We start from the raw sequence: 27,573 nt of genomic DNA on the forward strand, positions 1-27,573 counted from the left end.
AACACACGCCATATTCAACCACAACTGCAGCTTTGGCTTCTAACAGCATCTCGTGTGCTCTGAAGAATTCCAATTTCAGTCCATATATCTGCTTACCAATGCATATCTATCTGTCTGTACTTTTAAGAACATACAGATACACGGTTATCTGTATCTTTATAGCTGTGCAGGCACCCATTCGTTTATTTGGGGCCAAGGCTGGATATGCATATACTTCAAGACAGTGTGCAAACACATTTCTGAGTATAACTCAAGACATTTATTCAAATCAACTGGACTGTGAGACAGTTGGAACCCAGAGAGAAGAACACAATGTTGTTTTTTTTTTTTTTTTAATTAATAAATAGACAATACTTTAAAACTGGGTGATTTGGGGACTTCCCTGGCAGTCCAGTAGGTAAGACCTTGCCTTCCAATGCAAGAGGTGCAGCTCTGACCCCTGTTTCGGGAGATTGGATCCCGTATGCCTTGCGGCCAAAAAACCAAAACAGAAACAGCATTGAGACAAATTCAATAAAAAAAACTTTAAAAATAGTCCACATCAAAAAAAAATTTGGGTGACTTCACATTAAATCCTAATTTCCAGCTTTTCTTAAATAGTGCAAGACCCAGGAACACTGAATTCCTGCATTCTTGCACAGTGATAAGCATTCAGAGCTGAGAAGCTGCCACTCTTTTGACAGAAGAAATACATTCTCCAGGTGCCAGACTCCATCACTCCATGCTACAGCCCTGATGCTGATGAACCACACAGATTACTAGCCAAGCTAGCCTGACGTATTTTTGCCTCTTCTGTGTAACCCAGGGCCTATTTCATTCACTTATATTTCCCTATCAGGCATCTAAGTGTGTGGCCTCTGGTTTGGTGAGGCTCCGTCTGGGCTGTCCTAACCTCTCTGCTCCTCTTCCCAACATGACTCAGGGGCTCTGGAGAGCGAGCTTCCTGCTCTTCTATACTGTTCTGCTTTGGAATGAGTCTCCAGAGCCCACAGCCTGCAACTCTCCCTTCCCTGTCCTGTCATCAGCCCTGGCTGGCTTCTTTTCAACACCATTCCAAGCAAGCCAACCAATCACACTTCAGAATAATCCTCAAGCTGGCCAATCGCAGGACAGGCTGTTCTTAGACCAACAAGAAACCACGGGACATAGATAAACTAATTAACATGCTAGAAAAATAAAGATAAAAACCCAAGAGAACCTATGGCAACAAGACTTAGGAAAACATTTACAGAAAAGAAGCCTGATCAAGCGGTAGTGTACTTACAGACTGCCTTTGATCCTTACCTGAGCTTCCTCTGTCCGAGCAGAATCATTTGCCAACAGGGGCTCTCCAGTGGGAGCTTGAATGGTGACAGATTTTTCTGACCCCCTGCCATCTTTATTCCGGGGTGACTTGTGCCTCTCTCTATTTCTTTCCCTGAAAAAACATGAAAGATAATCAGCTAGCACATTTATATCACGTTAATTAACCCTCATCAAAACATGTTATGAATTTCATCTTGAATTTAAGAAAATTCTGCAGATACACACACACACATACTGTGCCACTCCCCACCCACTGCCACCCCCACTGTGAGGAATAAGTTGATCTTTATTCCCTACTTACTATTTTCTTTCTGGCACTCTCAGGCCCAAAACAAAGACTGTCACTCCTTCTCTCTCAACAGTGGTCATGTTTTTTCAAAGTCTCATATTGTGAATTTTAGAAGTTCTGTAGATAAGGCACATTTCGCTGTAAGATTACTGATTTGATTATAATTTGCCTAAACTTATTTTCTAGGACATTATTTTATTGGGACAACACAGCAAAATACTTAAGCTTTGGTCTGCCCAAAAAAAATCTGGGACACACTGTCAGCCCTACACCTTTGGACAAGAGAAGAAGGGAGATTCTAACCAAGAGAATCACTTATTTCTCTTTCCTACAAATTCAAAACTAAAAATCATTCTCATAGGTTCTAGATGAACTCAAGGCACCCACAGAAACAGACAAAAGCTAGGACAAATGACACCAAGACGTACACACATGTGCGTGTGTGTGGGTGTGTATGTGTATGTGTGCGTTTTCTCTAAGGAAAGCAGGCTGCTGAATCATTTTACCCCAGATAAACTTCCTGAGTGGTCTTCTAGGGTGATTAGGAAAGCACTCTGCTCTGGGTCAATGCTGAAATTATGAAAGAATTAACCACTGTGCAAGTCATGACCTGGGCACTAACCATCTATGAAGACTGGTACCCCCAAACCCAACTGTGAACAGTCCACCCAGGAGCCCCACCAAGGGAGCCCCTCAGTGACCAAGAATAAGTTCCCTCAACTTCTGTCCTACAGGTCGCCCTGACGTCAGTCCCCCTTTCTTTACCCAGGTGTCCTCCTCCCCAAGGTTTCCAGGTAGAACAGAAGCATCGCGCACACACACTGCAGAGACAGTCAGATTTTGGTTCTGTCCCTATTTGATGTGCGAGCTTGCACAAATTCAACCTGCCAGCTAAGGAAAGTGTCTCATGAGTGGCTCAATGGGTGAAGTCACGAGCCCCTGCAGTCGGTGACCTTGAACACACCCTGAAGGGAGTGCAGGGCAGAGAGTAGGAATGAGACCATCTATGCTCTGGGAAAACTGGCAGAACAGGACTTCAGACAAGATATTTCCAGGAGAAAGTTTTATGAACCCAATTTCTCACATCTTTTCATACTTAGAAAAGCACTAAATTCATTAAGAGATCATTTGCTCCTCGTGACTAGCAGCAACCTTCTACCAAGATGTGAGCTTAATTGCATGTACTTGCTTCGTCAAGTCATATATATGCTCACCCCCCACCACCTTTTTGCAGCAGTTCCTCAGAGTTATCTGAGACGCTGTCTATTGTGCTTTAGTTCTCAGGAAGTCCCAAATAAAAGTGAACTCATAGCTCCCATGCTGTGTGTTTTATTTTAGTCAACAAACCTCTGAAAACCTGTTTTACCATCTATGAAATGGGGATAATAATCACACCACATAGATATAAGGATGTGAAATAATACATAGTAGCAATAATGTTAACAAAAGCTATAATTATTGCTGTTACCGTCAGCACATGGCAAAGAATGTGACTTGACTTGGTGAAGCAGAGTACGTGCTCCTTGGAGAAAGATGAAAAGGAAGCTTTTAGCATACAATCAACCCCTCTTACCTTGCACAGTATTTCTCCTATTAATCTACTTAGCTAACAGAATCACACGCGGACTTCCTGTGGGGTCAGACTTCTGCCTTATCCATAACTCCCTAGGATAAGCCCTGGTTAATTCCTTCGAAGGGGAGGGAGGCTCCAGCTGTCCCAGAGACGCTTTCAGTGATAGCATCTCTAATCCCTAAAGCATAATCTATCATTACAATCTACTACTAAATAAGAGTCCAGAAAGAGATGTGTTCTCGTCAACACTGATGTTTTATTTTAACTGGGCAACTAGGGAAATGGCTAAGAGATTTTGTTTGTTTATCCAGAGACGTGTCTCATTGACAATCACCCTGCTCCCCACCCCAACACACAGAGCACTCTGTTTGCTCAGTCATGTCAAACTCTTACGGCCCCGTGGACTGTAGCCCACCAGGCTCTTCTGTCCATGGAATTCTCCAAGCAAGAATACTGGAGCGGGTTGCCATTTCCTGTTCCAGGGGATCTTCCCAACCCAGGGATCGAACACACGTCTCCTGCATCTCCTGCAATGGCAGGCGGATTCTTTATTGCTGCGCCACCCGGGGACCCCAAAGAGCACCTTACCAAGTGCTTTATTATATGAAACTTGTCCAATCCCAATAATAACTCTATGAGGTATTATTGTCAGCATCTTATACCTGAGGAAACTGAGGCTTATGGAGGTTGAGGGACTCCCCAAAGTCAGAGTAAGCGGCAGAGCAGGGTGTGAACCCACTTTCTTGATTCAGACCCACTACACTGCACCATCTGAAGAGAAAATGGAAGATTCTGTAGCCTAAGTATTCCTAACGCTCATTCTCATACCCCAAACTTGAACTACCAGAGCTGCGGAATCTGCCTTTGAAGCTACTTCTAGAAGTGATGACTGGACCCTGACCTTGGGGAACACAACGCAGTGTGCCCAACACTCTGGCCTGCCAAAGACAACCACTTCAAAAGGACTCCCTGTGAGAAACAATAAGCGATTTGGGAGTGATTTCCCATGTGTCTGGTCAGTCTTAGAATGAGCTGTTTAGACTAAGTCTGGAATCACTGCTCCCCAGGGCCCCACCTCAGCCAGGCCAGACCAGGGAACGTCCTCCTCTCCCTGCTCCCACTTTCCCCAACTGCTCTTACATCTATCACTGCCCTGCCATCTGCCAAGTCACGTGCTCCCCTGACCCCATCTATCTATTCACTGGGCCCACGGGTCAAATTCTGTGGCAGCACAAATTCCACCGGCAATCAAAATTCTTTCACTGTGTGCCAATTCCTGCAGCCTGCACACTACTAGGGCCAGAAGCGGGCAGGGAACCACTCGGGGTTGGAAACAGCCCCTTGGGGGGCCAGCTATCCCTCGACTTGACCCCAGTGGGCCTAGTCTGGTTCTTAAAGGGCCCAACTGTTCCCAAAGGAGAAGTGATCTCTACAATTCCCCTGGTAACAGCAGAGCTAAACCAGATAGGAACTAGTACCTGATAACCCCCGGAAGGTTTCTCATCCTCCAAGACTGAAACCCTAAACCAGTGCTTCTCAAGATCTGAATGTACAGACAAGCCACCTGAGGTGCAGATTAAGTACAGATTCGCTGGCCCCACCCCCAGAGAAATAGTCTGGAGCAGAGAGACAACAGGAATCTGCCCTTTTCATCAGCACCCCAGCTGATTAGGATACAGGAAACTGCTCAAGGCTTTCCCACCCAAATGCGGCTAAGGGAGGAGGGAGGTGGAATAACTTAGCCCTGTTTGTGAAATGCCCTGCATACAGCGAGGGCCTGATAATGGGAGCCGTGAGTGCAATGCTTAGCTATACAAGGTACAGTGCGGCTTCTACAATAAAACAGCATTAAGTGGATGAGGCTGGGAGCGGGACTCAGGACACTCTGCACTGGGTCCAGAACCAAGGGCTTTCCACATGCTGTCAAGTAAGAGGTCAATGGAAAGCTTCCTCTATCAACTCAGCGTGGGCTGTGTATCACGCTGGTCCTTGTTGAGGGAGCAAGACCTGTCATACAGCTTTTGTAAAAATCACTGGTCCTGAATGACTGCTCAGGGAAGGTGCCTGAGCCTAGACTACGTAGAGAAGTCCAGCAAAAATGCTGCCATACAGCACTTTCCAGAATGCAGAGCTGTGAGCCCAGTATGGCTGCCTCACTGCGTTGGTACCCGAAGTTTCATCCTCAGAGTGTTAACTGCTGTGACGTCAAGGACATGCCAAGTACCTACGGGAGAGCCCCCCGCCCCCCCACAGTGGTGAAGACCATCAGTTCACCATGTCTCAAAGAAACAGGAGACATGGAGTAGGCTACCAAACCACTGAAAGGGTCTTTCAAACACAAGAGCACTGGATGTCTCCAGCTCCACCTGAGTTGTCTTGATCACCTACACACCTTTGCTGGGCAGGTGTGTCAGCCACAGGAATCCTTGTATCTTTATCTCTGAGCCTGTCTCCATAGAGCATCTGCCTGTACGGGTAAAGATAAGTCAGGGATGGGGGGGCAAGCAATAACACGCTGGAGGCCGGGCATCTGTCTGTACCTGCAGGTGTGTGCATGTGCAAACGCATGTGTTTAGGCGATCCTAGAGCTGAGCTCTGGGAGGGTGCTGTAAAGTCTCTCTCACTCCAGTCAGAATCCCCACTGAGCCCCAGACCATTCCCACTTACGATCGGCATTTCCTGGGAAGATGATTTGGCTCTATTTCTGTTGTTTGTCTATTCTATTTGGGGGAAAGCCAGCCTCACCGGTTACTCCTCCCTTTCCTTCTCTACCACCACCCACTACCTGTCCTTTCTCTCCACCAACTGCAGGGCCTGGCTGGCTGCTTCCTCTCGGGTGGGAGGGCCAGGCACGGCACAGACTGACTCTGAAGTGGCCTCGGAACAAAAGGACCACTCCCCCCACGCTCTGGCAGCCTCTTTTGGACAATGCATTTTACACATCAGGCTCGGGGCTGACCCTCCAGGCCTTTTTTCCCTACCAGTTACTCCTGCTGCTCTCCACCGTGCATGGCCCAGGGAGAAAAGCATGGCTTGCAAAGGAGCAAGAAATGGGACCTGAAAGCTGAGGATCCTGACCAACCTCATAACTTCAGGCAAATAATGCTCTCTCTCTGCATCTCAGTGTTATTACCTGTTGAACGGGAGTCCCCCCTCCCACCATTTAAGGGCTGCTGTGAGGATGGGGGACCACGGCCCAGGGTCTTAACAGGTACTCTCAGACTGGTCGTCAACAGCACTGGAAGCGGCTGCAACTGGTGCTCTAAACCCGAAGGTTAGGTGAGGTCGGCTGGAGCCTGCGTCATTTTACCAGCAGGTTAACTGGATATCCTCTGGAGAAGGCAGGTATCAAAAAACCAGACCACTAGCTTCTTTGTTGGAAAAAGTCATCTATCATCGGCTTGGAACTCTGCCAGTACTCCAAAGATGATCTCAGTGTCATCAAGCATATCAAGTTCGCTGCCCTTCATTATTCCTCTCTGAGAGTTCTACGACGACTCCCAGAGAGCACAGTCCCTCTCCCTTCCTCCTCTGCCATTCAAATCGCTGAGCAAGGCAGCCTTCACAGGGACACTCCCCGCTGGTACACTACCTCTGCTGGGTCCAGGGCATGCCTCTGGAGGGCTACTATGACTGTTCAGTACCCTTTACACCCAGACAAAGGACCCCCGACACCTACTATCTACGGATTACAAGCTCCACCCCACAGTCACTATGCCGTGTCAGGGGATCCATCTCAGCGGCTGTTGTTTTTCTAAAGATACCAGGGAGCGCACCTATTAATCTCCGCTCATCATCTCTCACTCAGAGCCTCCTGAGTAGGCATTCAGCAACCTCCCTGATTAAAGTATTAAAGGTCTCAGCTTGTATTATCATTTGCCTAGCGCTTTCTGCAGGGGTCCAAGAAGGTACTCAGAGTTCTGCGTGCTGTTTTCATGGAAAGTTATAGTCTCTTAAAGTTACCACAAGAGCACTACAGTATCCATTTCTGGGGGCCCCAAGGGGCTGAGGGAACACAGAGTAATGAGTGCTGGGAGGGGATGTGAGTGCAGATGAAGGAGGCCAGTCAGGGCTTCTCCTCGGAACCCTGCAAGACATCGCGGCTCGACTCGTCTCCAGGCACCCAGAGAACCCCAGATTCCCACTCTGCTGCTCACAGTGTAGGACGGGGAAGCTTGGCACTCTGACAGGGAACTGCTTTTCCTGGTTAAGTTCAAAGATTGGATATTTTTAAACAGCTGTTTCTGGTATTTTAGAACGAATCTGATATGTTTACCCACTGATTGAAATTGGTGATTAAATTTTTCTCACCAGAGGGTTCCTGACTTTCCCAGGATCTGGGCTCTGGCCTCACTCAGCCGCACTTCTTTCTGTTTCCCATGCTGACTACAAAGTCTTGCCTGGACTCCAGCACAAGCTCATTACTTCTTTTCCCCAGATTGTCATGATTATGTAAGAGCAATACATGAAATTTAGAAAATAATGAAAGTTTAAAACACACACACAAACTATCTGTTACCATTCATCATATCATAAGAATATATACCTATTATAATGTGCAAAGTTTTGAATATTGGTTTTTAATAACATGGCCTCATATATATTTTCTCATGTCGTTAATCTTTGAGAGTCTTTTACATTTTTATTCTATTTGTATTTTTAATCACAAAATTTATATACTTATAAGAGATTGAACAAGTGTAGAAAGATAAAGCATCAAAGTGCCCATCAGTCACCATCCTGTGTGGACCCCTTCCCTGTGGAGGACCACCTGGGGCAGCTTGGACACTATCCTTCCAGACCTCTTTCTGCGTGTGTAGATCCATATGGACTCACAAGTAAATAAGTCAGTTAGATATATGTGGCATACTGCTGTTTCACAAAACAAAATCCTACCTACTCTGCACTCAGCTGCCTGTATGGGGAACTGCTGAGTCAAGGAAACACCACTACCATCCCCATTCCCAGCTCTCGCAGGGCTGTGACCACAGGTGGGTCTATGGACTGGGGTCACCTGGGGCCTTCAAATGTGGTGCTGAAATGCCAGGGCCATTGATAGCATAAATCCAGGCACTGATGAGTGGCCTACGATGTGTTGTGTTAAGTGCTTCACAGGCATCATCTCATTTAATCCTCCCCACAGCCCCGGGAGGAGGGTGCCGCTCTACCCATTTTACAGATGAGCAGTCTAAGTTGAGCAGTCTAAGTAAGAGGCAGCACTGCAACTGTATCAACCGCACTCCACCGGCTGGCACTACCTCCTCATTCACTCATTCCCTCACCATTCTGCAGGTCAGTAACACAGGTGGCCCTAGGAACACCCGTGCAGATCTGTTCATTCTGTACAGAGGAGGGGAAATTTGGTCCCCGCCCCCCATTACCCAGGTCAGATGTCCAAAACCCAGGCCTGCTCACTGGGAAGACGAGTCAGAGACACATAAATACATCAGGCACCAGGCCAAGCCTGCCAACCTGCCACTTCAGTGGATAGACCTCACAGCAAGGGCATAATGGACCATGAGTCAGCAGCTCTGGGTAAGAAGCGACAAATTAACACTTTTTCTTTTTTAAAAAACTTTCACTTAGATACTTGGTAAAGCTTTTGGGAGAACTGTCATCTCGGAGAAGTACTTAGAAATGAAAAACATTTCCACCGAAGGCAGAAACTTTAATTTAAAATCAATTGTGAGAAGTGAAGGTCATCAACGGTAATAGTGGCGATAAAATGTAAATTGGTGGTGTAGTTCCTCCCAGTGCATGTTAAAAGGTTCTGAAAGCTCAGCTTCTCATGTACCAGTGGACTGAAACTCCAGTGCTGGCTGCCCCCCAGGGGGACTGTGAAAGTGAGTCCAGGAAGCCTGAGAAACCTGCAAATTCCGCCCCCAGAAGAAAAGTGGGAACAAGCAAGAGCTTACATACCCTTGTCTGTGAGATTTTTTCGAATGACTTGAATAGTAAGAATATCCAGAATACGTGGATTCGGTATCCATAGCAATGGAGGGCTTGCTCTTGCTGCAGGAGCAGGTACTGTTTCTCCTTAGAGGTAGAGAGAATTTCACCTACTGGACTCCTCAGACCTCAAAGGGCCTGGGAATCAAGGAGTCACTCTTCAACTGCAACAAATTCTGGGAAAAAAGAGAAAAACAAACAAAAAAGATATCACCTTTCACAGCCAACCTCAAGGAAGTTATATTGGAAGATAAAAGACAGTGGCAACCTCCACTCTGGGATCTCTGTGATGGAACACATCAGCAACGGTGTTAAATGCTCAGCTTAGGTGTCTGGGAGGGGGACAGGTGGGTGGGGGCAAGCCACACCCCACCGCAGCAGCAGTAAACTGGAATGGGGAGAGGCCTGGCCCTGGGCCATCTCCCAGACAGCCCAGTCTGCCTGGCTTCCAGGCCTGAGACACCATGTCCAGCCCCCACTGTCAGTGTGGCGCTTACAGAGCAACACCCAGGGAAGCAGCCTGTAAGCCATTTGCTCAGTTTCTGAAAGCCAATGGAAAAAAAAAATGTTCTCAATTCTTTAATTCAGGAATGCAAACTTCTAGAATTTCTCTTTTTAAAAGAAAAACTATTATTGGCACATTGCCTATAATAGTGTAAAGCTAGAAACACTCTCAATGCTCCCCAAAAGGAGGAACTGGTAAGGGAAACATGATTCATTCACACAAAGAAATGTCATTGTTGCTGCTGTTCAGTCGCTAAGTCACATCCGACTCTTCTGCGACTCCATGGACCATAGCCCCCCAGGCTCCTCTGTCCATGGCATTTCCCAGGCAAGACTACTGCAGTGGGTTGCCATTTCCTTCTCCAGGGAATCTTCCCAAACCAGGAAACAAATCCGCATCTCCTGCACTGGCAGGCGGGTTCTTTACCACTGAGACCCCAGGGAAACCCAAAGAAATATCATAGAGCTGTTAAAAATGATATTACAAAGAATGGAAGTTTGTATGATCTAGTGATAGATTTTAAAAGCAGGCTACAGGACTTCCCTAGTGGTGGCTAGGACTCCACACTCCCAACACAGGAGGCCCAGGTTCACTCCCCTGGTTGGGGAACTAAGATCCCACATGCCGCAATTAAAGATCCCATGTGCCACAAATGAGACTCAATGCAGCCAAATACATTTTTTTTTTTTTTAATTAAAAAAGCAGGCTACAGGTAGCATTGTAGACAGACACTGAAATCTACACTTCAGTTACAATCACAGAGGATGAGATGGTTAGACAGCATCACTGACTCAATGAGCATGAACTTGAGCAAACTCCAGGACAGAGTGTAGGACAGAGAAACCTGGTATGCTGCAGTCCACGGGGTCACAAAGAGTCGGACACGACTGGGCGACTGGATGACAAGAAGACTGCTTGTGTAAGGACGAGGATGAGGGAACATCAGAAAATGAAAGCAGGTGATTTGTTTGTTGCAGGTTCCTGGGTCTTTTGCCATACTTTCATTAGACACTGCTATGCAATAAAAAAAAAAATTGGAAACATTTCCAAGTACATTCCTGAGCCCCACATGTTAAAAACCTTTACTTCAAGAGAAAAAGGAGCTCTGCACCCCTCACCCCAGAGCTGGTCTCCGCCCCTTGGGGCTCCTCCTTCCAGTGACCCTCATGAGTTGACACTGCAAACAGAGCCAGTGAGATAAGGGTCAGGAAAAAACAAAGAGGCTGCAAATACCACCACTACCCTCAGCTGGGGGGCTTCCCTGGTGGCTCAGCTGGTAAAGAATCCGCCTGCAATGCAGGAGACCTGGGTTTGACCCCTGGGTTGGGAAGATCCCCAGGAGGAGGGCATGGCAACCCACTCCAGTATTCTTGCCTGGAGAATCCCCATGGACAGAGGAGCCCGGTGGGCTACAGTCCATGGGGTCACAAAGATTCGGACATGACTGAGCAACTAAACACAGCACAGCACAGCACCCTCAGCTGGGAAGAGGCCAAAGCTCCTCAGGAATGACCTGCCACTCTGGAGGGGACTACTGGAGAACCACCACTGGCCAGCAAATCTCAAGCCTCAGGACCACCTACGTGGTGTTTGCCCTCGTCATTCATTCCCTCGGGTCCGTCACTAGGGCTAGCCTCCCTCAGCCTGACATCCTGACATCATTTCATGTCTGCTCTCCTATGTGAGTCCAAAGGGAGCAGTGAGAGAGCTGGGGTCTAGCCAGAGCTCCTCACTGTCAAATACAGCCTGGGACAAGTCACTTGCCTTCTTGAGCCTTGGTTTCCTCATCTGTCAAATGGGGATAAATCCATCAGGCACAGACTTCACAGGGTTGATCTGGAGATATAAGCTGATGCAGTATTGGGAGCTGGGTTCCAATCCCAGGTTTTACTCACCTATGAGACACATGACCTCAGCTGAACTGTTAAACCTCTCTTAACCCACATTGGGCTTCCCAGGTGGTGCTAGTGGTAAAGAACCCGCCTGCCAATGCACGAGACATAAGAGATGTGGGTTTGATCCCTGGGTGGGGAAGATCCCCTGGAGAAGGGCATGGCAATCCACTCCAGTCTTCTTGCCTGGAGAATCCCATGAACAGAGGAGCCTGGCGGGCTAGAGTCCATGGGGTCACAAAAAAATCAGACATGACTGAAGTGACTTAGCATGCACAGAGAAACCCGCATCTGTAAAATGTGAATAAAAGGGCTCACGCAAGAAACAAGCTACAACTGTGACTGCACCCAGAACCACTCCGATGCGCCAGATAAAGGGCAGTTGCGGTTCTCAGGACTCCTATGACCAGTCCTCAACCCAGCAGCTCTCCATGTCTCTCTCAGAAAGAGAAAGGCTGGGAAAGGAGCAGGCCAGAGTGAGTACCTGTGCTCACCTGCCCAGCCGAGGCTCACCCGCAGCCAGACAGCGCTGGGTCCACATCCCAGGTAAGCCCAGGGCTTACTAACTTGCTGACCCCCTCGGAATCTCAGGTTCCTCAGCCATAAAGTGGAAATAAAGTGGCCTGTTTTGTGAGGTGACTGTAAAGAATCAGTGTGGGGGAAAAAAACCCCACTGTGGGCATTTTAAAAATACTTTTGCTCTTGGACCTACCCCTACTTTTGCAGAAGACTTCAAGAATCAGCTCACCTTTTTCTCTCCCTACTCTGCCTCTCAGCAGGTTCAGTAACAATTTCGACGAGCTTTCAGCACCTCAGACTCTCACTTCCTTCCTGCTTCCTTGCTGCTTGTTCTGCTTCATACCTGCCAGACATCAGCCTTAAAAGGTGAACCAAAATCTCTAGACCTGCCCTTGAACAAGCCTCTTTCCCCGAAGGCCTTTCACCCAGCTCTCTGCTAACCTGCAGGTTCTCATACCAGGCTGCTTGGCCCAGAAACCTGACTGCCATCTCCTACATCCAGAACTGACCATCCACAATGTCTATGCTTTTTTTTTGCCCTTCAACCCATAACTCTCGAGTCTCCTTTCCATGCCAACTTATAGCTATTTCTGGCTAAATGCTGCCGAGGTGTCTCAGAGGCAGGCACCCCAGGCTCCAAAGACCTGGGCTGATCCTATTCACATTTCCTGGCCATGACACAGTATGACAGATGCTTTCCTCTGTGAATTTACCTCCCCTCGGTAAAAAGAAAAAAAAGAGAGAGAGACTTAATGCAGTCTCTTCCTAGGGTTGTTGTAAGCATCGATTTACAATTTATTTTGGAAACTCCCAAAATAAAGTCTCTGGCACATGCTAACCCAAGTTTTATTCCCCCTGCCCTTCTGCAAAGGGAAGTCATCCTTCATCCTCATTAAAACCTCCAGCCATCCAGTAAAGCAACTCTGGGCATGTCCCTCAGAGGAAATCATGGGCTCCCAAGTGCTCTTAGGGGGAGGGCTTCTCCTCCAGTCTACCAGCTGCCCTTGTCTGGTTTCTCTCCAGACAATTCCTGCCTATACTTATCAAAGGGGTGATCTGTAGATCCTGCCATCCCCTCCCTCTTGTCATCCCAATTCTCCATCCTCGACACTCCACTGAAACAGCTCTAAGTTGGCCACGGATTGTTGCTGTTGTTCAGTCACTAAGTTGTATCCAGCTCTCTGTGACCCCACGGACTGTGTAGCGTGCCAGGCTCCTCTGCCCTCCACTATCTCCCTGAGTTTGCTCAAACTCATGTCCATTGAGTCAGTGATGCTATCCCTGATGCCACAGTTTGCCATGAGCCAGATCCAAAGGTCCCCTCCTTGTCCTCCTTCCCCCGGACCTTCTTATGCCATGTATTCATTCATCCGCCTCCATGTTTAGTGGGGCCATGAGAGACCTGCTAGGTGATGCTGGGGCACGGCAATGACAGCAGTCTGTAGCACATGGCTGCCCTCACGGAGCTCTCTGCTGCCTGCCCTCCTCCAACGTGACAGTGTTTATGCTACTGCTTCTCCCATGCTCCTTCCCCTCTCCCCCAGCACCCCTTAAGTCTCAAAACTTGCCCATTATGGGACTTCCCTGCTGATCCAGTGGTTAAAACTCTGAGCTTCCAATGCAGGGAGCTCAGGTCCGATACCTGGTCAAGGAACAAAGATCCCATATGCTACAGGGCACAGCAAAAAAAAAAAAAACAAAATCTCTCCCATTATTCTCCTCCATCTATGGATTTACTCTAGGATAAGCTCCTGGGATACACTGAACATAAGAGGTACCCAACAGATACTTACTGCAAGGATAAATCCCCAGTGCACATTTCCTACTTGTGTTTTCCAGGTGGTGCAGAAGTAAGGAATCCGCCTGCCAGTGCAGGAGACGCAGGAGACTCGGGTTCAATTCCCAGGGCCGGGAAGAATCCCTGGAGTAGGAAATGGTAACACACTCTAGTATTCTTGCCTGGACAGAGAAGCCTGGTGGGGTACAGCTTATGGGGGTCACAAGGAGTTGGACACAACTCAGCAACTGAGCACACACACACTTGCATTTCCTACTTAGATCCCTCTTGCTCCACTTGGGATTATCATCACCCCCAAGATGCTCTCCAGTGCTCCGGCCTATTCAATTTCCTTCACTGGCGTTATACAGTCACCCTACTGACCCTATAGAGCCAACCGGGCACCATTTTCATAACTTCCTCTCCCTCTCATCCCACATATTTCACTGTCACTAACTGCCCTCTGTCCCCTGGGACCCACCCTTCACTCTTCTGGTTCTCAGCCACCCGCTTCCTCCAGGCTCTGGGGACACAGGGTTAAACTATTACAAAGCCTGCAGGTTTCCTCACAGAATCCAGGTTCTACGGAGCTCGGGCCCCTTCGACATCACAGTTTCTATCCGAGCTATCAGTTTTTTTCAAGATCTCAGTGAGGATTAAGAAGCAGCAGCCAAAGGCAAACTGACAAAATCCAGAGTGAATTCATTTCAAAAGCCAACATAAGAGCTTCGGTATGGTTAACAGAAAAACACATCCTGAAGTTTATCTTTGCAGCAACGCATTCAGAAGATAGCTCCCTTGTATGCACAAGAAATTAGCAGACCTCAGATAAGGTCAGAGGGGGACGCCTTATCGGGAAGATAAATGAAAAGGGATCGGGTTCCCTGGGTAATAAACCCATAGGCTGTGCACTAGCCTGAATGGGATAGGGTCGTAAAAGGTGTAAATGTGGATCCTGGAATGCAGAACGTCCCTTCGTCATGCTGACCCCTGACAAGACCCTGACTGGGCAGCAGCCAGAGCGATCTCTCAGGTCACAATGTGGACGTTGTTTCCCTGCTTGAAACCCTTCCTTGGTGTTCTGCTATGCTTCAAATAAAACACAAAACCTTTCACTTGGTCGGCCAGGCCCTGCCCATATCTCCAGCTTGGCCTTCCTTCTCTTTCTAAGGTCCTCTAAGGCAGCAGTCCGCAACCCTTTTGGCACCAGGGACTGGTTTCATGGAAGACAAGTTTTCCACGGAACTGGGGGGAGGGTTGCTTGTGGGATGGTTCAAGCACATGACGTCTATGGTGCACATTATTTCTATTATTATTTCACATTAGACTCTATTACATCAGCTCCAACTCAGGTCATCAGGCATTAGATCCCAGACGTCGGGGACCCCTGCTCTAAGGCACCATGCCTTTCTGCAGCCTCAGTGTATACGCTCTTCTGACTCTTCAACCACCTCATTCCACCCAGTTCCTACCCATCCCTCTCAAATGAAATACGGCTTCTTTCAAGAAGCCTCTCCTGATCCTCCAGTCTCAGCTCCCTGCACTTCTCCTTGACATCCTGGTTTTCAGATACACGGGGGCTGGCTCCTGGAGAGATAGGAAGCTCCACAAGGGCGGCGCCTCTTTCACGACTGTCTCTTCAACCCCAGGAGCACACCAGGCTCTCAGTAATGCACGCTGAGCGAAGTAAGGGTTCTGGTGGCAAGATATCAAGATGTGGAGGCCACGGACTCATGCAGAAGAAACCTTAGAGATCATCTATTTTAAATCCTCAATTTTACAACAGAGGGAAAAGATGCAGAGATTAGATTCCACAGGGACAGCTGAACCACCGAGAGTGGAGGTGCCCTGCTGCTCACACAAGTCTCTCTCACCGGCAAAGGTTATATTCCAGATACACTGAGTAAGAATCAGCATTAGTTCTCTGCCTCCCCCTCCTGTCACTTATCCCTTCCGGGAACTGCAGGCAAACGACAGGATAGGGCTCAGAGCTCATCAAGTCACATCTCAGGGGGGCAGGAGGGCAGCATCTTAAGTCTGGAATTCCCTGGCAACAGCAGCAGAGAATCTTCTTCACCATCCTTTCTTAAAAGCAAAATGGGGATCAGTGGCTTCAAAGAGAATGCGTGTGTTCACCCAGTCAGTCATGTCTGACTCTTTGCAACCACAGGGACTGTAGCCTGCCAGGCTCCACTGTCCATGGCAAGAATATTGGAGTGAGTTTGCCATCTTCTACTCTGTGGGATCTTCTGGACCCAGGCATAGAAACCTGAGTCTCTCACGTCTCCTGCATGGGCAGACTCAGAGAAACTGAGTCTGAGTCCATCTCCTGCATGGGATACTTTATCTGCCCCTAAAGCCATGTTCACTTACATAAAATATACGTGACTCTTACTTAAAAGGAAAACAGTGTTCAGAAAATCATAAGAGGGAAATAATATGCTATAGTAATGACTGGTAAACATAAGCTAACCTTCTCAGAAAAGGAAATTATAAAAACATCAACAGCTCTGCCTAGAGCTATTAAGTAATAAAGTGAACTTGGGTTTGGACGGTTACCTTGCAAGGGGTACAAAGACACACGCTGAATTTAAAAAGCCATTCCACTCCTTCTGCACTGGATGTATTTCCAAGGGAAAGAGATTTCTGCTGTAACTGTATTTACATATACTGTGTGCATTACTTTGAATATTTTGTTTTTATCATATACAGAATTCTAAAGGATTTATGGCATTTATAATTTTTATTGTTTTCAAGCTAACATTTTTCTCAAGGTACCCATTTTTAATTACTCAAGAGGAAAAGGGTAATTTAGATATTTTGTTGAGTCAACTTTTCTTTTACAGAGGATAAGCCATGAGCATAGGTTCTGCAGTTAGATCGTTACTGCTCAAATTCTGGCTCTGTTCCTTATCAGCTATGTGACCTCAGATTAAGTTACTTAACCTTTCTGTCCCTGTTTCCCTAATTATAACAACAGAATTATATTTTGCTTACCTTATAGGCTCAAGGTGGGTTAAATGAGATCATTCGTAATCTTTCAGACTAGTGCCTGGCACAGGATAGGTATTCAGTTCAATTCAGTTCAGTCGCTCAGTCGTGTCCGACTCTCTGCGACCCCATGAATCACAGCACTACTTAGTAAATCTAAATTTCTTCCATTGCAAAGAAAACTTTTATAAGGCACATGACTTAACGTATCATTTTCATTAAACTTATGTATATGTTTTTGGTCCATTTGAGTCTACCTTTAGTGTTAGCACTCAGTTGTGTCCGACTGTTTGCGACCTCATGGACAGTAGCCCACCAGGCTCCTTTGTCCATGGGAATTCTCCAGGCAAGAATACTGGAGTGGGTTGCCATTCCCTTCTCCATGGAATTTTCCCAACCCAGGGATTGAACTCAGGTCTCCTGTATTGCAGACACTTTACCATCTGAGCCATCTACCTTTAATGGATACCATTAGCTATAGCTAACTATTTTATTGATTTCCATTCTGTTCCTTGCAGGTCTTCTTTTACTGTTCCCAGGTTGGAAGTGAACATCAGAGAAAACTGTGTATTTTATCAGGTTTATCTGGAGGAACTCACGGTTGTAAGTCATCCAGGTCACCAATGTGGGAATCGGAGGGACTGGTGTATTTGCAACAAACCCAGTGATTCTTCATTACAACAGGGCCCTTACAAAAGAGTGATTCTGGGCCACTATTCACAAGGAAAGAAAATGTCAACCTCACTTTACCTATCTTGCCAATAATTTCAACTCACCTTCTTCAAATAATTGCTCTTGGCTCCAGTCATCAATTCCCTCTGAAACACTCCCAGCAGCTGGGTATAAATTTCTGCAGAGCTGTGAATGGTTAATATGTCTGGAATTCTTACGCTGTATATTTGTTTTCAAGTGACCCCCTTGTCCCCTGCCAGATTTTTAAGCTTCAGGAAAATACATTTCATAAGCATCTACTATCTCCTCTGTAAATCCAGTGGTGCCAGGTCCAGTGACTGCTGTCCAATAAGTGGGATTCAGAAGGGAATGGATTCAGTGGGACGGAAACACACTGCGGCAGAACACACATGTACCTTTTCATCAGGCTTCAGGTGAGACCAAAGCCACGACCAGAAACATGGGCCAGCCCCATGTCCACTTAATCCTGTCGTGCCCACCTTCTGGAAAATGGCACAGAACGAGGCTCTAATCACATACCCATACCCAGCTAGTCCCCTAACCACAGCTAGTTCACTTTATAGAGAGAAGAGGGTCATAAATAATCTAATGGCTCAAAGTTAGTCGAGTGCCTCTGATGTGTCAGGAACTGCTTTCAGTCATTTGTATGTGATATTTCACTTAATCCTCAGAACAAGACTTATATGGGAGAAAAAAATATTAATTTTCTGTTACAGTTAAGAAAACCAAGGTCACACACCTGGTAAATGCTGGAGCCGGGCCTTGAACTCTTAAGAGTCTAACTCCAGAACCTGCTCTCTTAACTATAGAAACTATACAGCAATGTAGCAATTTTCAGAATTGCTTATTTTCAGAGAGGAGGGTAGGCAACAATCATAAACTGTCCCAAACCACACATAACCTACAAAGATTTCTGCAATTTCAACTCCTATTCACAGGTTCAGTGTCTCAAGCACTGTGGAAGGTACAGGAGAAAAGAAATGAATCTGAAATAGTTCTAACTGCTACAGAGCTCAAAGGTGGAAAGCCCACCTTTGAAAAGTTTCCAGCCCAAAGGTGAAAACTGCCTTTTCAAATACAATCTGATAGGCGCCTGTGCAAACCAACTCCTCCTGAGGTCTGGAGTCACAACGAGGGGGTGTGTGTGTGTATTGGGGGATGGAGAGTACCTTCCTCATTCAACACTTGTTCAGTCTCCAGTGGGACCAGGGTGACAAGGCATTGTGGTCTGGTCAGGACACTTTCCTTTATGGTCTCATCCTTTTGCTCAAATACACAAGGCAATAAAACATGTACTGCCTGGCAAGCCGTCCTTACAAATATGCCATTCTCAAAATTCTCCCATTTTACTTACAAATTAAGTTGCAGCCAAGTCACACTGCCAACACTGTAACAGTGAAAATTTCACACTAGCTGTTTCACTAATTATATTGAGAGATACCAAAGTCTGGGAATGCTAAAAGCTCATGGGGTAGGTGAAAAGTGTTATTTCTTTGAACTGGAGAATAAAGTTTCCTCCCACAAATCAAAGCCCCAACTATATCACATTGATTTAATTCAACTCTAAAAACTCTAATTAGTGGTTTCATAAAATGACTAATTACATCCCCCTGGATTCAGACAGTTTCTGCCATCTCACTTAAAGAGCCTAGGAGCTGTGTAATCAAACAACCCACCCACTGGAAGGAGAATGCTAATTAGCATTGTTGATTGGTGACACAAGTTATAATATTTTTCCAGCAACCTTGTAAAATTTATAAACACATCAGTGAAAACGCCAGATTCTTTACAGCTTGCTAGCTTTTGGAATAAGTGTCTAAAAATACATGCATTTCCAACCACAGCCCCCTCAAAGAGGTTTAACAAAATGCACGTGTCAGCCACACAATCATCATCATAAAACGCTCTAACGTCTCTTCACGAGCAGCTAAACGAGCTCACAACACTTTCTCGGGTGGGCCTTTTACCTGGTTTGAAGCTGTGAAAACTGAGCCACGATTTCTCCGCTCCAAGTCTCACTAGCTCATCTCCCAGCCGCCAGGCCGCGGCTCCGCCCCACTCCTGCCTCCACCACCGACGCGTTTAAATTTTTATAAAGCTTCACACTTCTCTGGACGCGTTTGCTTGGGGCAGTTCAGAGCCTGTAGGAGGAAATGAGGTCCTGCCCGTGGCGAAGGCTGCCCCGGTGCGGTGAGATCGCCTCCAACCCGGACGCCTCGGGCAAAGACTCGCCGGACACCTCCTGCTCCACCCCGGCGTTTTTGAAAGTAAACTCCTACCTGCCTGTTGCGCTCTCCGAAGCGCAACCGGACTCGCGCCCCCGCCTCCCCCCGGCCTCCTGGGCCGGTTCCATTCTGTAAGCGAGGTGGAAACACAGGCCAGCTCTGTGCTGATTTCTGGCCCCGGGTCGGGTGGGCCCCCGGGCGCGGGAGGTTCCCGGGTCGAGCTCCGCAGCGGGGTGGGAACCACGGAGCGCGCCTCGCTCCCGGGGAGCGCAGGGCGCCCCGGCCCCCGCCTCGCACGGCGGGTGCCTCCGCCCGGGTGCCTGTACGAATGCTCGGCCACTCCCTGCCGGCCGGGACGCGCACCCCAAAGTACAGCCTGGGGAGAAGGGAGCGTCCGAGGCGTGGGGAGGGAATGCCCGGACCGAGGAAGTGGGGTGCGCGGGGAGCGGAGCGGGAGGGGCGCACCACGCGCGGATGGGAGAGGACTGGGGTCCCGGGAAGCACGGCTCGCGCTGCGGTCCGTGGGAGGGAGGGGGCTCCCGGCCAGAGGCAGGGGGAGGGCAGTGAACCAGGGTCGGAGTCCCGGGTGGGGCTGCGGGAGGAGGACGCAGGGGCTAGCGGGGGTCCCAGGTTCGGGTGGGGGCGTCTTGCCACGGAAGGTCTGCACCCCGCGCCTGCCGCTCAGCCGCGGCCGGCCTCCGGCGGGACTCACCTCCGCGCCGGCCGTGCGGGCGCCGCGGCCCGCAGTCTCGGCTCGCAGCGGCCCCGGCTCTGCGGCCTGCGCTGGGCTCCTGTAGAGGCAGAGCCCCGCCGCCACCGCCGCCGCTGCACTGCTGCTTTCCGCTTCCTGTCCCGGCGCCGCCCCGCAGCCCGAGCCCAGCCCTGCGAGCCCGGCGCGGCCGCGAGCCAAGAGCAGCGAGCGCGGCCGGCCGCGCCGCGGGCCCAGCCCACCTGCAGCGGAGGGCGGGGTCGGGCCGGCGTCTCCCCAGCCCCCGGGAGCCCGGCGCCCCGAACACACACACGCACACACCCTCGCGCAGGCACACTCGTTCCCACACAGACCCCAGGGGCTGACCACACACACACACACACACACTCATACATCACAGACTCATGGTCAGAGACTGACCGCTACCCACTTGCTCAAGGGTTTGCCTGATGAGTCCGAGGGTAAAGAATCCGCCTGCAATGAGGGAGAGCTGGGTTCGATCCCTGGATTGGGAAGATCCCCTGGAGGAGGGCATGGCCACCCACTCCAGTATTCTTGCCTGGAGAATCCCCATGGACAGAGGAGCCTGGCGGGCTACAGTCCATGGAGTCGCAGAGAGTCGAACTGAACAACTAAACACAGCACTTGCTCAAGCTCACACCCTCACGCACACACCGACTCACAATCATACACAGAAGTTCAAGCCCATTTGTGCACACTGGAGCCCTAACACACATATATTTGCATAGCAGCCCAGGGACTAAACAGCCCCCCTCCACACATATATACACACTTAAATACACATATTCCAAGAATTAGCCCACAAATATCCGTATATGCATACATCTCAAACAACATGCACACTCACACTTAAACTCACACACAGCCCAGGAAATAACCCCACATGTAACCATACACACCCAGACCCCCATGGGCCCCCAAAGCTAACTCTACCCCTCCTCCTCCATTTAAGAGTGGTAACTGCCCCCCAACCCCAGTCCCCTAGAAACTACTAGAAGAGCTCACCTCTGAAGGCAGGCAGCCCCAGGTTCCAATCCTGATTCAACCAGGTCTGTTTCTGTCTAAGTCTTTGTTTCCCTGTCTGAAAAGCAGAGAAGATGATAAAGCCAGCCTTGCAGGATAGTGGTAAGGATTATGAAAAGTGGCTGGTCCCTGGGGGCACTACACAGTTGCCAACTATTCAGAGGAACATTTACACTCTTACTTAGTTGTCTGGTGTGGGTCGATAGGGTCAGGGAATCCATGTGGAGAGTCCAGAATCTGGCTGGGACCCACAGCAGTTTACATGGCAGTGCTCGCCAGTAGAGATGGTGTATAATGAAGCAGTGTGGGCAGTTGGGTGGTGAAACACACCCATGCTGAGCTAGCCTCAGTTATGGAACTTTAGCCTCTAAAGCCCTCACTCTCCCCTCACCACCTCCTCCCCATCCTCCCCAACCCCCTTTCTCTCTCCTATATATATTTCTTGAAGACATAATATGTTCCATGTAGGTGATCTTCACACAGCCCCACCAGCCCTAATGTTCACTCTAAGGGGTGTAAGGCATCAACCACCGCCCCCCCCCCCCGCCCCCCGACCCCACAACCTCCTACCTGTCTCCTGAGGGCAGCCAGCTTCCTAGGGGTAAAGCCTGTTGTCTCTCCACCTGAGTCAGTGCTTAGGGGCAGAAATGTATAGCTTTGTAAAAACATGTCTCTTTCATCTTTAAAATGTAGACCCTTCAAAGTTGCAACAGACCAGGGATCTCCAATTCTAGTTATGATACACCTGAATAGCCCCCATGGGAGCTACAGATCCTCAGTGGGTTCCCATGAGAAGCGATTTTAATTCACATTGGTGTATTATGTCTAGCTACCTTACCATGCGGATGCTTTTGTGGCAAAGAGGAGTAGTGCAAAATAAACCCTTTTTAAAGATAAATTCACCTATAAATGCCATCTACTGCTTGTTTTTATCTAACAATCTCAAGTATTCGAGTTGAAAAAATTCTCAGGAACTGAATTTTCTGTGTAACCCAGCTCCCATTATCTGTTACAAAGTGGGTCAGCCATATCCTAGGGTTTGGTTAGCAGGCTTATTCAGCTCTTGCCTAGACTCGGATGCTCCAGCTTAGCCTTAATCATTAAAAAAAAAAAAAAAAGGTAATATTGGGGACTCAATCTGCCACTCCTTGGTCTTATTATTTACACCAAACTCATTTGGGGAATTGGGGTTCTATGTACTGGGTGCTCTCAAAACATCAGCGTGACTGTAATTCCACAATCATGCATATGTATCTCCATTCCTGCTCGCTCTTGCAAACCCTAGAATTCTACCCAAGAAAGTTTTTCCTGTCTACCAATGCTATCTCTTACACAAAGCCTTCTCCAGTTCTCCCAACCAGAAAATATTTTCTTTCCCTCATTTGAATTCTCTGGATTTTTATGTTCACCTTCTACCTTGTATTGGTTATTTTACTCACTCCTCAATAATGTGTAAGTGCTGTCTTTATCTCTTTCCTATCAGATGTTTGCTCACAGTAGTCATTTTGAAAAATACTTAGCAAATGAATGAACAACTATAAAATAATACTTGCCATGGGAAATTAATAATCTAATCAGGGAATAATCTAATTGGAAAGTTATGACATGTGCACATAAAGATTGTTGTTGTTGAGTCACCAAGTTTTGTCTGACTCTTTTGCAACCTCATGGGCTGCAGTCTGCCAGGCTCCTCTGTCCATTGGATTTCCCAGGCAAGAATACTGGAGTGGGTAAGCCTTTCCTTCTCCAGGGCATCTTGCTTACCTAAGGATGGAACCTGAGTCTCCTGCATTAGCAGGCAGATTCTTTACCACTGAGCCACATGAGAAGCCTGAACATAAAGATAATTAACAACAAAAGAATATGTAAAATGCATTATTGGAACACTTTTTAAGAAATCACTTATTCAGCCTCAAAACTTCTGAATATACTTGAAAAACAGGAGTTAAGTGAGAAAAGCTTGTGCTCAACCAAGTAGATTGCATAAAGTTATGCTTTAAAACAGATAGGCTTTATATATAAGATTGTCTCTTGCCTTTACTTAGACACTGTTTATGTGTAATTCACAAATATTTCTAATAAACTTCATTGTCTGATTCCTAAGCCCACTGTAGATTAGAAACACATCAAAAGAGAACAGGAGGTGACCTCAGGAGACCCCAGAAACTGCAAAGGTTGGGGGGGGGGTCATTGCAAAGATTGTTTAACTCCAAAACTCATACTCATTCCTTTCACTAGTTTCTCCTCTTGATACATTACCACAGCATAGAATACCAATAACCCTGAGTTATAAAAGTTAGATGTATATTCTATAGATAGTATTCTATTTAAGAAGACAAGGAAGATGCTGAAAAAAATTAGATTTCCATCCAAAATGTTTGAGAAGTTTAAAAGGGCTGATTCTTTTTTTTTTGGTTGCACTGGGTTTTCCTTGCTGTATACAGGCTTTCTCTAGTTGCGGCAAGTAAGAACTACTCTTCGATGTGGTGTACCGTTTCTCACTGCGGTGGCTTCTCTTATTGCGGAGCACAGGCACTAGGCTCTTGGGCTTCAGTAGTTGCTGCACACAGCCTCCATAGTTGTGGTGCATGGGCTTAGTTGCTCTAAGGCGTGTGGAATCCTCCCAGACCAGGCATTGAACCCCTGTTCCCTGCATTAGCAGGCGAACTCCTATCCACTGCACCACCAGGAAAGTCCAAAATACTGATTCTTTAAAAGTCCTTTTTATGTAACATATGGAGGTATACACAAAAAAAATATGTATACACATGTGTAAAATACCCATATGGAGGTATGTGTAATATGTGTTTATATGTTAATCATGTCAGGGATAAAAATATGAAAATAACGTCTCGTGTTATGTTTAATGTCTTGTTTAATGTTTATAAGAAAATAATGTCTTGATGAAAGTAAAAGAGGAGAGTGAAAAATTCGCTTAACACTCAACATTCAGAAAACTAAGATCATGGCATCCAGTCCCATCACTTCATGGCAAATAGATGGGGAAACAGTGGAAACAGTGACAGACTTTATTTTGGGGGGCTCCAAAATCACTGCAGATAGTGACTGCAGCCATGAAATTAAAAGATGCTTACTCCTTGGAGGAAAAGCTATGACCAACCTAGACAGCATATTTAAAAGCAAAGATATTACTTTTCCAACAAAGGTCCCTCTAGTCAAAGGTATGGTTTTTCCAGTAGTCATGTATGGATGTGAGAGTTAGACTATAAAGAAAGCTGAGTGCCAAAGAATTGATGCTTTTGAACTGTGGTATTGGAGAAGACTCTTGAGAGTCCCTTGGATTGCAAGGAGCCCAACCAATCCATCCTAAAGGAAATCAGTCCTGAATATTCATTGGAAGGACTGATGTTGAAGCTGAAACTCCAGTACTTTGGCCACCTGATGCAAAGAACTGACTTATTGGAAAAGACCCTGATGCTGGGAAAGACTGAAGGTGGGAGGAGAAGGGGACAACAGAGGATGAGATGGTTGGATGGCATCACTGACTTGACGGACATAAGTTGAGTAAGCTCCGGGAGTTGGTGATGGACAGGGAAGCCTGGCATGCTGCAGTCTATGGGGTCACAAAGAGTTGGACACAACTGAGCAACTGAACTGAACTGAACTGAATGTCAGTGATGAGGTGTTAAAATACGGAATATTAAAAGACTTCCTTGGTGGTCCAGTGGTTAGGACTCCTCACTGCCAATACAGGTGGTGTGGGTTTGATCCCTGGTCACGGAACTAAGATCCAACATGCTGCAGCCAAAAACTATGGGTTATTAGTGACCACGAGGAGAGTCTGAATGGTCAGGGTCAAATTGTCCATGAGGTCAAGGAAAGAAAAAATGGAAGAGGGAAGAAAGAAGTAGAATGAGCATAAGTGGAGGACAGTGGCTGTAACAGTGACTGGTTTATCTCAAGTGCTTGTTTAATAAATCTGATTTGAATAAATGAGATGTTAAACAAATGTTTGGAGTCTGTGCAGGGGTGTGGAGATACAGTCAAGGGCATGAGCAGAGCAGTTAAGCTCAAGATAAGGGCTTGTGCTGAGACAGGGAGGATTCAACATTGAGTGACTAGGATTAGAAGTTTGAGAACTTCAAATCCAACTCTAGTGTCTGAACTTTTAAAAATGGGCTAGTCGGAGAAGGAAATGGCAACCCACTCCAGTCTTCTTGCCTGGAGAATCCCAGGGATGGGGTTGCACAGAGTCAGACACGACTGAAGTGACTTAGCAGTAGCAGCAGGCCATGTATTGGGATTCAGTGCAAAAAATAAAAAAATAAAAAAATAATAAAAATGGGCTAGTAACATGATAAAGTATTCATCCATCCATCCATTCATTCAAAAACACATACTTGGTACCTTCTAGAGGCAGGCAATGTATGAGTTACTGGGGATACAAAGATAAATAATGTATCTTTGATCTGTGATTTAACAATTTAGTCAAAACAAATCTTTATTGAGCTCTTACTTTGTGCCAGTCACTATTCTAGGCTCTGGGGATACATCAAAATAGACCAAAGCTTCTGCTCTGGTGGAGTTTATGTTCTAGTGGGGGGAGATGGACAAACAAGCAGCATGTATATCATGTCAGATGGTTTAGCAAGGGCTCAGGAGAGAACAAAGTTGGATGAGGCTGGGGGTGGGGGCGCGGTGTGCACCTCACTGTCCTGAGGATCTTGGGCTGCTGGGCGAGACTGCAGCTTCAGCAGAGGCTCGAGGCGGAAGAGGAGCACGCTGGGACCAGGGTCCGAGCAGCCTGCAGAAGCCTGCATCGCTTCACCCAGCCATGACCTGGGAGCAGACCTTGAAGGGTGAGTATTTGACAGATAAAGAGGGAGGGAGCATTCTGGGCACAGGCACAGAAGTGTGACAGAGTATATCCAGGAAGCCGTCTGGTGGGGGTACAGAGACTGATGCGCTGAAGAAGAGAGGGGGCAGGGTGGCCCAGGAGGCCTGCTGGGAGCTGCAGGTCTGGAGGGGTGAGGCAATGAAATGCACTGGTGTCACGGGGAACAGGAAGGAAGCATTGAAGCAACAGAGCTCCTCAGAGGACTGTGGGCAATTTGGCCACGGGAGAGCAGAAGGGAGGAAGCAGGGATGGGTGGAGGGGGTTGGCACGACCTGGAAAAGAGAGGCAGAGTCCAGAGCTCTCAGGGCTTTATATGATGGGCTTAAAGCTGTGGATTTTATCTGGGAGGCAATAGGGAGCCTTTGATTGAGGGTTTTCACAGAGACGAATAAGATGAGTTGACTTCATGGTTTGGATAGTGGCTTCCTGGGGAAAGAGTGAAGGCAGAGGGACCATTTAGGAGAGACAAAGGAAACCTGATGTGGCAATTGGGCCTGAGTTATTGCAGCCTTTGTAGGCATGTATCATGCCTACATCATAATGGGGATGATAGTCATAAATGGGGAACAGAGTGGAAAAAGTTCCAGGAGAAAAAGCAAGTTCAGTTTCAGGTATGTTGAGTGCAAGTACCTTGGGGAGGTGCAGGTACAAACAATAATAGGTCGCTTTTATGAAGCATTTATTAAATACCAACACCGTGCTGAGTATTTTACAGGTTTTGATTCATCCTTCACTGTGACCCGTGTTTTAGGGATTATATCATCTGCATTTTACAGAGAAGGAAGCTCGGGCATAGAAAGGTTAAAGAAGTGGCAGGAGATCATGAAGCTGCTGACAGGTGGGGCCAGGCTTTGACCTCAGATTGGCTGACCACAGACTCCCCACCTTTAATCCATCAGCGATACTACGTCTTGGCAGTGCGCATTTACAACTCTGGAGGAGATCGGCTACTGACAATGAATGTGGCTTTCAGAGATTACACGTGGTTGACAGGACGGTAGAGAAAACAGCAAGAGGTGGGTAGAAACAGGCAGAATGAGTGAGGCAGAGAGATATGACAGGGACATGTGCAGGTGATGGGTCATTGTTGTCTCGTTTCAACATAGAAAACCCTGAAGCCTATTTATAGACCAGGGAAAAGAAATCTTAAATTTCAAAATTTAAGAAGGGAGGGGTAATTTAGGAGATGGGTGGAAGGACCAGCTTTGGAAAGGTGCAGACAGAGGTGAGCCAAAGGTGAGTGT

The 27,573-nt window shown here is 47.4% G+C and overlaps 1 protein-coding gene across 3 annotated transcripts in view; it reads right to left on the reverse strand.

Annotated features, from left to right (window-relative positions):
• The window catches only part of VANGL1 (VANGL planar cell polarity protein 1), a 58,572-nt gene extending 38,003 nt beyond the window's left edge, over positions 1-20,569 (reverse strand). Inside the window, exons 1-4 of one of the 3 annotated variants that reach the window (XM_043459901.1) lie at positions 20,431-20,541; positions 19,461-19,634; positions 9,087-9,292; positions 1,285-1,417 (exon numbers count right to left, since the gene is read on the reverse strand). In XM_043459901.1, coding sequence (XP_043315836.1) covers positions 1,285-1,417; positions 9,087-9,157 — 204 coding nt within the window. In that variant the 5' untranslated portion in view covers positions 9,158-9,292; positions 19,461-19,634; positions 20,431-20,541. Of the gene's footprint in view, positions 1-1,284; positions 1,418-9,086; positions 9,293-19,460; positions 19,635-19,772; positions 20,084-20,430 lie in introns of those variants that run through there. The other 2 variants (XM_043459886.1, XM_043459892.1) reach the window with 2 other exon arrangements.
• Between the last annotated feature and the right edge of the window lie 7,004 nt (positions 20,570-27,573).

Source organism: Cervus canadensis, chromosome 2 (assembly GCF_019320065.1).
Source record: "Cervus canadensis isolate Bull #8, Minnesota chromosome 2, ASM1932006v1, whole genome shotgun sequence".
NCBI lineage: Eukaryota > Metazoa > Chordata > Mammalia > Artiodactyla > Cervidae > Cervus > Cervus canadensis.